Source organism: Ailuropoda melanoleuca, chromosome 9 (genome assembly GCF_002007445.2).
Source record: "Ailuropoda melanoleuca isolate Jingjing chromosome 9, ASM200744v2, whole genome shotgun sequence".
In the NCBI taxonomy this organism is placed as follows: domain Eukaryota; kingdom Metazoa; phylum Chordata; class Mammalia; order Carnivora; family Ursidae; genus Ailuropoda; species Ailuropoda melanoleuca.
The window spans coordinates 51,182,231-51,195,890 of NC_048226.1; the positions used below are offsets into that span (position 1 = coordinate 51,182,231).

At 44.2% G+C, this 13,660-nt stretch overlaps 1 protein-coding gene across 4 annotated transcripts in view; it reads right to left on the reverse strand.

Annotated features, from left to right (window-relative positions):
* TPD52 (tumor protein D52) overlaps positions 1-13,660 on the reverse strand; it is an 89,601-nt gene that overhangs the window by 26,700 nt on the left and 49,241 nt on the right. For 3 of the 4 annotated variants that reach the window (XM_034668235.1, XM_034668234.1, XM_034668232.1), the window contains exon 1: positions 11,226-11,379. The exons of the other annotated variant lie outside the window; for it this stretch is intronic. In XM_034668235.1, coding sequence (XP_034524126.1) covers positions 11,226-11,364 — 139 coding nt within the window. In that variant the 5' untranslated portion in view covers positions 11,365-11,379. Of the gene's footprint in view, positions 1-11,225; positions 11,380-13,660 lie in introns of those variants that run through there. 4 annotated transcript variants of the gene reach the window in all.

The following is a 13,660-nucleotide window of genomic DNA, read 5'->3' on the forward strand; positions in this document are numbered from 1 at the left end:
TTTCTTAAAACTGCATTAACGTATTACTGGTCTTGATGGCAGAGCATTTTGGTGCCCTCTTCAATTTTACAGCTAAGGCCGGGGCTGCTGGCCCCACTTGCCTTATCCTAGTCAAGTTCTGCCCATGCATTCCCACGTCACAGGGGTCTGGGTTTTCACAGTCTCCTCTGGCAACAGGTTTTTTACGTAGGGAACCAGAGAAAGGTCTCCTCCTTTTCCTGCTCTTCGCCTCTTTCTGCCAGCGGGCACCGCAGACCCCCACCACCCCCACGTCCACTTCTGAGGCGCGCTAGTGCAGCCACAGCAGCGACGCGGCGTCCCGCCCAGAGCAAGATGCCAGGCAATAGATGCCAGACTTCCCAGGGAGGCGGAAAGGAAGGAGGGAGAATAAGCACACGGTTCAACAAGCAGCCAGCACCACGGCCAACCTAAAAGAAGTATATGAATCAATGACACAATCTGTATGTCCACTGTGTAAGAGGTACAAAGACACCTGTTACAGGCTCTATCCCATATTAACCGCTATAGCGCTCAATAATTATAACAGCAATCATCATGAGCATAACAGTACCAAAACAGTGTCAACCTGAAAGGTGTTTACAGAACTGTTCAAGGAATAAAAGTAACACAAGTAAGACAATTCAAAAACACACAAACTGGAGCGGCACACAGAATATGACTCAGCCTTCTAATGCGCAGACGATATGTGACGGGTACGGTCAGTAGATGGAAAAGCTCAATGAGTAATTGCTTCTGTAGGGCCCCTCTAAAATACCTTCAGACTGCCCAAGTAAAACTTCTGTGAGAGAAATCTGATCGTGTCAATCTCCAGCTTACAATCCTTTCGCGGTTGGTTCCCTGTTGTTTTCCAGACAAAATTCAACCGTGAGGCTTAGCACAGGGCCTTACTGGACCCATCCCCTGCCATCTGCCACCAGAACCTCGAACTCCAACTCCAGCCAAATCGAACTATGGATAAGGTATGTACGGTCAGAAATCACCAAGAAAGGCCCGTGTATGCTTGCAAATGTATCCCCTACGCCAGATTATGTGACGAGAGAGTATGAGATTGAGGATGGGAGAGGAGTATATGGTAGCAATCGTATAAGACAATATAGTAAGAACCACAACAGAGTTAACTATAAACATTCTTTATTTTATTTTTAATGTTTTCTTCAGACTTCCCAACTCTCCAACCAGAACAGGACTCAAAAAAAAAAAAAAAAAAGTCCAACAAAACTCTGGTGGTAAACCATGCCTTAAAAAACAAAGGCTCTTTCATGCTTTTTAATAAATACTAGTTTGCAAATCTGCTTAAGGAGAAAAATGTAATATCTAATTACTAATAATGCTTTATGCACAGCTGCCCAATTCCAGAAAGAATCTAGGGGGATTCTGCTACTATTCAAGTACTTAGTTAGGCTACCAGGGAAAATAAATGTCTCAGAAAAGGGGGTCATGTAGTTGTCCACAGGACTTCCAAGATGACCTTGAGATTTTATATTCCTAGTCATTAGTAACTTATTAATTACAGGTTCGACTTTTTCCACATCAGCCTGTAGGTGGCAGCAAATTATCAACATTCAAATTTTAAGATGCGGTTTGTTTTAGGGTCATCAAACTGGGGAGGCGGTATAAAAAATGAAGACTACAAAGGAAGAACAGAAAGGTAGATATCAAAATCACTGGCAAAACATGGCAGTCACGACTTAAGAAAATTATTAAGAACCACAGCCACCACCACAGAGTACACTCTATGTATATTCAAATTTGAACTAAGTGGTCCAAATACATGACATCATTTATGCATACTTTTTCTTAGAGAAATTCCAGGGAGCAGGGAGAACAAAGGGCAAGCTGGAAGCAAAGGGCTGGGGCCTTCTCCCCAGGGGCTTCCAATGTCCCCTGAGGGTCTAAGAACATATGTGGACCCCTGGCTGAAAGTCACGGATATCGTTATAGAACCCAAGTGATGGACAAATGGGGATAATTTGCTCCTTCTGGTTGTTACCATTTTAGCCACCTCCTCAATTCCTGTAGTTGTGCAAGCAAACAGAGCCGCCTGTCTCCCCTCTGAAGAGTTATGTAGCAGACAGCCTGGAACCCACCGACAGGCAAATGGCTGGGGGCCCAGGTGAGAGTCCCACTGCCAGGGTAGCGACAGGGAACATGAAGAGAGGCCTGGAGATCATGCCCCAGAAATCCTAAGACACGTTTTTTTTTTTCCCTTTACATTTACAACTTTGAACTCGAGATGCACTCAACAGCCAACTGGTTAAGCAGTCCTTATGGCGTAGTTGTTTGTCACCTGTACACGTGCTCCCAAATGTGCAAAATGGGTGTCAGGGACTGAGAACATCACAGACCTCTCTTTCGAGAAAGTCTGCATCATACTTTGTGTGAGGAAAATAAAGCAAGACATGGATTATTCCCAGTTGAAAAGCAACTCCGGTAAGTTAGGCCATGCGTGGGAAGGTGTTTCAGGAAAACTGTAACTTGGTTTACTCTAAAAAATAGGCACAGGAGTGTTACAGTCAACATATATGTCTGAGTAAATTGAAAAGAATGTTAATAAGCATAAAAAACTTTAAGTAAAATTAAAGCAGTGTCTTTTAGTCTTTGAACTTGCAGAAATTTTTCCGCTTACCAAACAAATACTATAATGGTACACCCTAAAATCCACGGTGTCCTGGAAGACATGAAATGTGATACTCCCCAATCCTGAGAACTTGCTAGTAATCTGAGCAAAACGAAGTGCTTATTGGGTCTTTGACTGCAGTGGAAATCTGTGTGACGAGCAAGCACGGTGGGGAAGGACACGTCCCTAGGTCCAGACTATAAAGTCCTGATGTCATATCCTTATCTTTTCATCTCGGGACTCACGGTGCCAAGAACAGAGCAAATGTTAATGCTATATTTGAACCGATCTACTGGTTAAAGATTTATTCAAATAAAGTTTCTCTTTAACTTTCCCATGCATACCCACCTATTTGACATATATTCCCCAAAATTTCAACCAGAGAAAGAAGCAAAAAAGCCTTTTTTAAATAAAAATTTTGAACCTACAATTAAAATCAAGGCATAATTAAGAGTTTGACGAACACCATTCTGCTCAGGAGCTAAGGAAGCAGCCCATGCCACCCCACCCTGGAGCCCCCACCCAAACACTTCCTTTCGGTTCACCCTTGACCTGTTACCCAATTAAGACCAACTGCTTCTCCTCAAGACTTTCTATAACTATCGTTTAAAAATTTTTTAGCCATTTTCATATAATTTCAGATCTGAAAAAATTTGCCTCATATTATTTAAACACTTTATTGAATTAGATGAGGAAATAGGAGGCAGACACTCTTTTTTAAAGAGTAGATAAAGCATGAACTTTGAAATTAGATGGCTCTGTAGGTTGACCTGTGTCCCCCAAAAAGAGACATTTCATTTCCTAACTCCTCAGGACCCACAAATGTGTTTTTATTTGGAAACAGATTTTTGAAAATATAGTCAAGATGAAATCACAGTAAATGAGGGTGGGCACTAATCCAATGTGTCCTTATAAGAAGGAAAGTTAGACACAGAAACCCAGAGAGAACAACATGGAAACAAACAGGCACACAGAGGCCGAGACTACTCCCCGTCATAATGGAGGCGGAGAGGAGGGACACAGCTGCAATGCATGGAACACCAGGATTGCCAGCAACCACTAGGAGCCAGGATGAGGCAAGGAAGGATTTCCCTACAGAAGGAACATGGCCCCGCTGACGCCTTCATTTTGGACTGTGAGCCTCCAGAACAGAGATAGAACACATTTCTGTTGTTTGAAGTCACTCAATTTGGAGCACTTTGTTACAGCAGCCCTAGGAAATTGAGCCCCCCCAAAACCCATTACATATTTAAAAAACAACCCGTAATACCACCTGGCTCTCCCGGTTCTTGTAAGAACAGTTTAAAGGATTATGAACATGGAGGGTGGGCACATATTAAGTATTCAGTAAGGATGTGCTATTGCCCCACTTTTCCATGTGCTCTAAGTCTTCCCAGTTACTTCCTGTCTCCTCCTCCATGACGCACAGCTCACAGGTTCCTTCATTTCCCATCTCTTGTCAACCCCGTCACCTGGCATCCGCCTCCCCTCTTCATCGTCAACATGACAGTTCTCAGTCATAACGTCATGTGACATCTCCAAGGCATCAGCACTGAACCTTGGTCTGGAATCTCCTCTCCTGTGATACCTCCCCAGATTTTTCTAACCGCTGAGATAAGGCTTCATCTCACTCCTCCAGGCATTTACTTCATGCCTCCCCTCCAAACTCACCACTCCTGCCTTGACTCTGGCTCTTGCGATTTGTTGCTCAGATTCTTGCCCCTAAAGTTTCCTAATAGTGTCCGTCCCCCCAGTCCACTCACCACCCTGCCACCAGAGTGAGCTTCTAAAGCCTGACTGTGACCGCAGCACTCCCTTGCCTGAAATCCTTCTAGGGCTTCCCACATCCCAGTAAAGCTCTTGTTCTGTGCAACCTGGAGCCCACCTACTTCATCTCCCACCACTGCCCTTACCCGCCCTGCACACTCAAGACATCTTCCAACCTGCAGTTCCTATGAAGACGTGCTTTTTTTAAAGTAATATATTAATTCAAAAAATAAAATAAAGTGCCTCCCATACATTTTTTGCCTGTTTCATTTTTTGTGTGGTAAAATGTACAACATAAAAGTTGCCATCCTTGGGGCGCCTGGGTAGCACAGTGGTTACGCGTCTGCCTTCAGCTCAGGGCGTGATCCCAGCGTTGTGGGATCGAGCCCCATATCAGGCTCCTCTGCTATGAGCCTGCTTCTTCCTCTCACTCCCCTTGCTTGTGTTCCCTCTCTCGCTGGCTGTCTCTATCTCTGTCAAATAAATAAAATCTTAAAAAAAAAAAAAAGTTGCCATCCTAACCCATTTTTAAGCATACAATTCAGTGGCACGAACAACATTCACAATGTCGTACAGCAACCTCCACGGTCTCTTTCCAAATTATGCTCTCTCTCTTTTTTTAATGTCTTTGTACATGTTATTTTCTCTTCTGGAAACCCCCTCCTTATTTCCAAGTCCCTTTCATGTCAATCAATCAGTTTAAAGTGTCTCCTGCTCTTGGAGGCTTTCCCTGGACCCCGTGCCCAGGCCCAGCTCTGGGTATAACACTCTGGAATGTCTACTGTCCTTAGAACACAGCCTGATGGGCTGGGCAACATCTGACCTTAGCACTGTGTTCCGATCCTGCCACTTCAGCCCAGCACAGTATCTGGTAGACAGATGCTCATTAGCACTCTCCGAATAAATCAATTACAGGAAGATACACAGTTGAGTTGAAGAGATAAGAATGTAGTCTCCCTTCACTGTCTGCCTTCTATCTTGCACTTTTTATTTTATATCTCATTCCCACTTTACTGCTTTCACTAACACAGGTTTTTCTATTTAAAAGACATAAAATTTTAAATTTTTTAAAATAAAATAAAAATAATAAAACACGTGAAATGACATTTTTCTAAAGAAATACAACTTCCATCTCATACATAATCTATACAAAGATCGTTACATTTGGAGGTCATATACCTTTGCGTTAGAAGATGTGTTCACAGTCAAAAGCACCATGCTTTTACAGGGCGGGGGCGGGGGCGGGGGGAAGCACAAGTGATATTACAGAGGGAAGAATATGATGTCAGCTGCTCCCAAGGTATGCAGTTAGGAGGAAAGAAGTGGCAGAAGAGGAGTCTAAGATATTTGCTATTTAGTTAACACTGGGCCTACTCAAGAGAGAATTTGATAGAGTATAATTGAGCCCTAGAAGTTTCTCTAGGAAATAAAACTGTATACACCTCTCTTACACATTCTTTAAAGAGCCAACAATGGTTTTAGGACCAGGGTATGAATAAGAAACTTCAGGGCACCTGGGTAGTGCAGTCCTTAAGCCTCTGCCTTTGGCTCAGGGCGTGATCCCGGCGTTCCGGGATCGAGTCCCACATCGGGCTCCTCTGCTGGGAGCCTGCTTCTTCCTCTCCCACTCCCCCTGCTGTGTTCCCTCTCTTGCTGGCTGTCTCTCTGTCACATAAATAAATAAAATCTTAAAAAAAAAAAAAAAAAACTTCAGGCTCTAAGAATTGTTTTCTTAAGCACAAGCAAGAGGAAATGTGTGCCTTTTTAAAACCCAGAGACACAAGAAGAGATAACAACATTTAGTTCAAAATGTCTTTGGTGGTACCATCCAAAAAGGTCACAAGATAATAAAGTTATTTTTCCTCTTGTAAGTCTGTGCTTGGGGCTCCTACTCTCTGAATCTTGTTTCCGAATGCAATAAAATGCCAGCAGACGCAGAGGAATATTTGGAGGTCCCCACAACAAAGGAAGATCCTTCTCTCTTTTAAGAAACTCTAACAACAAAGGATCTACTTAACACAGGGCTTCTCAATCACCGCATGAGAGGCATTTTGAGCAGGTGAATTCTTGTGCTGGGGGCTGTCCCAGGAATCATCCCAGGTGGCATTAAGGCATCTACCAGCTTGATGTCAGTGGTAGTCCCTCCCCAGAGCCAACTGCAGTTGTGAAAACCAGAATCATCTCAAAATTGGCTCAAGCTGTGGCCAAAATGCCAGCGAGAGAGGGAACACAAGCAGGGGGAATGAGAGAGGAAGAAGCAGGTTCCCAGAGGAGGAGCCCGATGCAGGGCTCAATCCCAGGACTCTGGGATCACGCCCTGAGCTGAAGGCAGACGCTTAAAGACTGAGCCACGCAGGCGCCCCCATCAGTATTTTCAAATGCTTTACTCACCTCCTCCAGAAATTCCTAAACTGACACTTAAATCTTTTTCATCTTAAAAAAAGGGGGAGGACCCTTCAGTTGATAACTTCAGAACCATCTGTCTTCCCAACCCCAATCAAATGTAAAATGAGTAACTAGGGCACTCCACAAAAGAGAGATCAAAGGTCAGCCATGGAGAAATTTGGGGATCCCCAGGGAGGAAGTCACTTCCATTCTTAAATTTCCTCTGTAGGAATAAGGAAGTTCTTCATAACTTCAATTCTGCTCTGATTTTTATTTTGTAAACCATACATTTGCTATTTAAGACTTTCACAGTTAGGGGCGCCTGGGTGGCACCGTCATTAAGCATCTGCCTTTGGCTCAGGGCGTGATCCCGGCGTTCTGGGATCGAGCCCCATATCAGGCTCCTCCGCTGGGAGCCTGTTTCTTCCTCTCCCACTCCCCCTGCTTGTGTTCTCTCTCTCGCTGGTTGTCTGTCTCTCTCAAATAAATAAAATCTTAAAAAAAAAAAAAAGACTTTCACAATTAATTACACCTAACTTTGAAGAAGTAATAATGACTTCCCTAAAAAGAAGTGAGAATGACACAGAGTAGAAACCAAAAGGGGTAATAAAACAGAATGAAAAGAAGGACTCTGAGCTAAGAGAACTCCAGTTTTTTTTTTTCAGTGTTTTTAGAGTTTCAAATATGATAGCATAAAACTAAAATGTCAGACTCTTATTAAATGGCTCCTGAACCTATTTCCCAAAGTCATTAGAAATAACCAAAGGTGTTTTGTACAACAGGGCTGCATCTTTCTGTACATTAAAAAAAAAAAAATGTTAAGAGGAAGAGTGGTTCTACATTAATAGGGCTTGGGAAATTATCTTTGTAGGTGTTCACCGAAGGGAAGAGAAAACACAGCAAGGGCCACGAGCTGAGAGACAGCTGTGCTGACCAGCGAGCGCAAAGACAGAATGGATGTACACATCCAAGTGGTACGTGAAGAATACACACACTCCCTCCACGGGAAAGCCCTTGACGGAGGAAAGACCACACCTGCAATGACAAACCTGTTGTGTAATATCTGTCGCCAAAGAGGCCAAGAGAGTGTGATCAAAAAACAAGAAAACACTGGCTCAAGGACTGAGGGGATGAGCGTGAGACCCAGTGGGGCTAACTGAGCTTTGTGATGTGGGGGCTTCACAACATCTCTCCTGGCCTCAACGTTCACATCTGGAAAATGGACTAGAGTGTGAATTAGTCCTTGTCAGTTTCATTTCATTCATCCATTCATTCACTCACTCATTCATTCATCAAGTGTATGTTGAGCCACAGATGTCAAGCACTACTTCGGGGGGTAGGGAAGACCAGTGAGCAAAAAAGACTAACATCCCTAACGCAATGTACATTCCAGATTCTGAAAAATCCGTTTTTCAAACAGGGGCTGTGAAATCCACTTAGCAGTACCAAATGAGCATTTTAAAAAGAACAAATGGGGGGCGCCTGGGTGGCACAGCGGTTAAGCGTCTGCCTTCGGCTCAGGGCGTGATCCCGGCGTTGTGGGATCGAGCCCCACATCAGGCTCCTCCGCTATGAGCCTGCTTCTTCCTCTCCCACTCCCCCTGCTTGTGTTCCCTCTCTCGCTGGCTGTCTCTATCTCTGTCAAATAAATAAATAAAATCTAAAAAAAGAAAATAAAGTTATAAAAAGAACAAATGGAATAGTGTAAGGTATCAGAGTACATCACAGAGTCAAGAGAAGTTCTGTTTTCACAGAATTCTTCGGTTACTGATATTTGTACTGATGAGGGTTGTGGGTCAAGACGTATAAGGTGCTCTGAATGTAGGTTGGTTATATCAAAGAGTTTAAAAATCCCTAATAAAAGACCTCTCTTTGTTCCAGCTACTGGCCCTCACCCTCTGCTTCACTCAGACTGCTTCTTAGGAACATTCTGCCCACAGATTAAATCTCATTACTTTCTCATTTGCCCCATGATGGCCTGGATAAATATCAAAGAATATGTTCCTCAGATCAGTGTTCCCAATCCTTCTGAGCAGAAGCCCTTTTAACATCAGTCCCTTTTGTGCACTAAGTGTCCGCTGATTAAGAAAATGAACAGTGGGGGTGCCTGGGTGGCTCAGTTCGTTAGCAGTTGACTCTTGATTTCCGCTCAGATACTGATCTCAGGGTCATGAGACTGAGCCCCGCGAAGAGCTCTGCGCTTAGCGCAGTCTACATGGAATTCTCCCTCCCTCTTTCTCTGCGCCCCCCAAACCCAGCTCGCTCACTCTCTCTAAAACAAATAGATCTTTTAAAAAAAGAAGAAAAGAGAAAATGCACAATGACCAAAAGCCACATGAACTTTTAAATGTATTTATAATATATCCGTCCTAAGAGCTCCTACTTAGAAATACGAAGAGTACAAATGCACCCAAAACATAGTATTCCTTCCATCCACGCCTCATGCTTGATGTTCAAACAGGTTTGCAGGCTTCTTGTGCCCTGAGGGGTCTCCGGCACAGAGACTGCTCATTACTGTTCTAGATCGTCTTTTATTTGGTTATTTTAGAATCACCATGTTCTGACTAAATGACTGCTTCGGGTAGTTTCTGTTCGTTTTAATGCTCTCCCTCTCCTTTTTTCCAATTAAAGCAAACTGCTCAACTTGAGCGCTAGTGGGTACATGAGTTTGTTTTTAATTTTTGTTGTTCACTTGCCCTTTTTTTTTATAATTTTGTTTTTAATATCATGAGCCCGGACTCCTACAGACTGCTACTAGGAATTGGAAAGACAATTATTTGAAATTTGCCTGGAGACATCTCCAACTTTCCAACTGCTTTATTTTTAACAGAAAACATCCAAAGGCAGCAATTACTGCAACTGGGAAAAGTGAAAAGAGGTGAAAAGAGATACAAGGAGAGTAGAAGAGAACTAAAACAAGCTAGGTAAATCCTCCCACAAATCTCAAACCCTCGCACACTGATCACCAAGATCACCTGAAGTCAGATAACTGCAGCCTCTGTTTCCATGGCCCCTTGTCACCTGGGCTTTACTCTGTCATTGAGTTCAAACTCCCTACCGTGTGTTGCTTTTTTTTTTTTTTTTTAAGATTTATTTATTTATTTGTCAGAGAAAGAGAGAGAGAGCGCACAAGCAGGAGGAGCGGCAGGCAGAGGGAGAAGGAGGCTCCCTGCCAAACAAGGAGCCCAACGCAGGACTCGATCCCAGGACCCTGGGATCATGACCTGAGCCGAAGGCAGACGCTTCATTGACTGGGCCACCCAGGGGTCCCCCGTGTGTTGCTCTTCAGGCATTTTTTGTATGTAGGATTTAGAAGTTAGGATGGATGATGCCACCCTTTTAGGGGCCAGGCATAGGGGAGATCCCGTATATTCCGGAGGTCAAAGATGGGCCCCGGGGACAGGGGAAGGGTAGCAGCGGAGAATGCTTCCCTGCAGACCTCTAATGCCTACCTCCCAGTCCTACTTGCAGAAACCAGCTCTAACCTGGTATCTTCAACATTTGTACCCTGCCTGGAAATCCAAACTATACCCCAAAGGCAGCCATAGCCACAACCAATGGTTAGAGGAACGTCTACTGTCAGCAAGTATAAAACCTAAAATACTTAACACCCGAGTCTCCTGCTGTACCCTTTGCTGCCTCGCCCTCAGTCACCCACTTTGTAAACGTAAAAAGAGCACACTGCGACCTAACCTTCATTAATAAGGAAAACATTAACTTCTAGGAAAATCTGCTTACTTCTCTGGCAAGCTACAGCGCAGGTCTTCTAGGGGGTTCTCCAGGCTTTCGCTGCAGAATGAGAGAACCGGCCTGGATGACTGCTCAGGCTGCTTCTAGCCTGCTGCTGCCTTGTCCGGATAAAGAAGACTCTCCCTGCCCGGTACCTGGCTGGCAGAACAAATCATACTGGCACCTGTGAAGGAATGACTGCTTTCCAAGGTACAGCAATACTGAGTTCCTCTTTTTAAAAAAATCTCTTGCCTAAGTATTTCTGTCTACTATTCTCAGATTCCAGAACAAAATCCAGGACATCCACTAGCAGGGCCTTAAATGTCGTCAGGGCCTCAGATGCCCAAGCCTCATTTTAACAAAGACAAAATTGGGGTGGGGAGGGGGTCCTTAATAAATTGCATATAGATGGCCACAAGCAAAGACCTTCAGAGTCTCCCTTTTTTTGTGATTTATTCAATGAACTCAAATTGATCCGAAGAACTCTAGTGTTCATATCAACCTTTAAAATTAAGGTTCCTGTTTTACGTATAAATAAACATATCCTAACTATTTAACGAGCCACCTCTCTCTGCCTGGATTCCGCAACAGCTTTGTTCACTGGTTTCAACACAGCAACACCATGGTAGCTCTTGACGCTCATCATTTCAAAGCCAAGCAAACCCGGGGTTGTGTCCAAGTTCTGTTACAGCAAATGAATAGTTACCAAATTTCTGAAGAGTAGGTGATCCAGATGGAGACGAATTTCCACTAGGAGACAAGTAAAGATAGTTTTTGTTCACTCCCGCGTCAAAGTCAAATGGGGACTGGTAATCTTCATAAAAATCCATCTCTCTACAGTTCATTCCAGACAAATGCAGAACACATCGTTTTATAACCCTCTGGTACTCTTCAGCTGAGCGCCGCTCTGGTCATATTCCCAAGCCACCTTGGTGAAGAAATCAACCCCAGGGTTTGAAGATCCTGGCTTCCTGGCCCAGGTGTGATATTTCTTTCTCACAGCCTTCACGCCCCCAGGACAAGCAGGCCTGTTTAATAAATGACTTATCTGGAGCAACTGCAGGGCTCTATTCACCACCTGCTGTTAATTTCGGTCAGCAGTGGAAGGACCCGCACAGGGGAGCGGAGCTTTCTTTGGTAAATAAAGGAGGGTCCGGTTCTGCCGTATCGCCCAGATGTACAAACAGTTGAAGCAAACGTCAGATACTGGCACAATGACAAGAAACCACGATTTGTTTTTAAACCAGTCAGCTGACCACAACTACACCAGGGCAGACTTAATCTTCTAGGACAAGGAAGCATTACCAGTCAGTAATCTCCTCCAAAAGCCATCTGGGTGATACTTTTTTCTACCCTGGATTACAACAGAGTCCTAAAAGCCAAGCTTCCTGGTTTAGTGATCAGCTTCCTAAGTACAAGTCCGTATAGAAATAAAGCTGTATTTCCATTATTACTTTATCTAATGTCTGGCTTAGTGTAACAAAAATTTCAGTCTGTCCTCCTACCCTCCCTCCTTTTCTCTTTCTTTTCCCTTTCCTTTCCTAGGAAGATGGTGTTTTAGCTACTTAGGCTGCCAAGAGGAGGATCAGCTCTGAAGGGAAAGCTCCCAGGGAGTCCGGCCCCTCCTGGTTTAAGGCCACGCCCCTGCAGGTCTGCAATGAACCCGCACACACAGAAGCAACACACTGCCCTTCGCAGCACACACCCTGCAGAGTGCCTGGGTCTCAGGAACCTCGGAAACAGAATTTCTAAGTCACCAAATTCGCCTTCTTTGACACAAGTCTCTTAGCAGATCCTTTTTTGTTAACCGTGACCTTTGCTCAAGGGAGAGCACTGGAAGGTTCTGGGGCTACTGAACGAATGGCTCATCTACTATTACAGAGGTGAAAATAGACCCCACCCCCTCTCCTAGGTGGGCAATGGTCTATCACCGCATAACAAAAAAAGGCAGTATTCTACCTTCACAAACTGCCCTGATAAAAATATACTCTCCTGGGGCGCCTGGTGTCCGCCTTTGGCTCAGGTCATGATCCCAGGGTCCTGGGATGAGTGCCACATGGGGCTCCCTGCTCAGCGGGGAGCCTGCTTCTCCCTCTGCCTGCCACTCCCCCTGCTTGTGCTCTCGCTCTCTCTCTCTGATAAATAAATAAAATCTTTAAAAAATATATATCTACTCTCCCTGGATTGAACACTCCGGGTAGGTCTGAAGTAGGGAGCGGTCAGTGAGAGAAAAGAAGAGGAAAAGCAGTAAAAGGCAGACAATGCAAGTGGGATGAACAGCCCTTGGTGGTGCCTCCTTACAGAGCAGGAATACTTGGCAGTGATTCCTGTGAGGTGTGACATTGGATGTCAACACTGAAGGTTAAGGACATGGGATTTTTGAGGGACAGTGAGAAGTGTGGAGGTAGCTGTGGCTTACATTGCATGTGTGTCTGTATTAAATATCTTGTCTTCGTTTGGGCTGCTATAATAAATTATGATAGACTGGAAGGCTAATACCAACATACATTTCTTTCTCACAGTTCTGGAGACTGGGAAGTTCAAGATCAAGGTCCCAGTTGATTAGATTCCTGGTGGCAGCCCTTCTCCTGGTTGGCACATGCTGTCATCTTGTGTCCTCACATGGTGGTGAGAGAGCTAGAGCTAGCTCTCTTCTTACAAGGACGCTAATCCCGTCCTGGGGCATCCTCCTCCTGGCCTCATCTGAACCCAATCACCGTGCAAAGGTCCCAAAATTCATATGTGTAACCCCTCACCCAAAGTGATGGCAGTAGGAGGTGTTTTAGTGCTATCTAAAATGGGAAAAAAATAAAAACAAATGCCTACTAAAACTGAATTATTCAAATGCTAAATTTAATTCATGTAATAGGAAATTATCAAAACATTAACACGATGATGTAGAAATGTATAGATTTTATAAGAAAAGATATTTTTGATATAATCAGTGAATAAACCAGGTTCCAAAACTGTTTGTACTGTATGATCCATAATCGTGTAATAATCGGAGAGAGGTAAACCAACCAAAAGAAAGAAAAGGGGCAGAAGAACCCTATTCTACAACCCCAGAAAGTGTTTACACTGTAGTGCCAGCAGAGGGAGGCCTTGGGCAGCTCAGAAGTTAATTTAGCGCAGCCAGTAAAA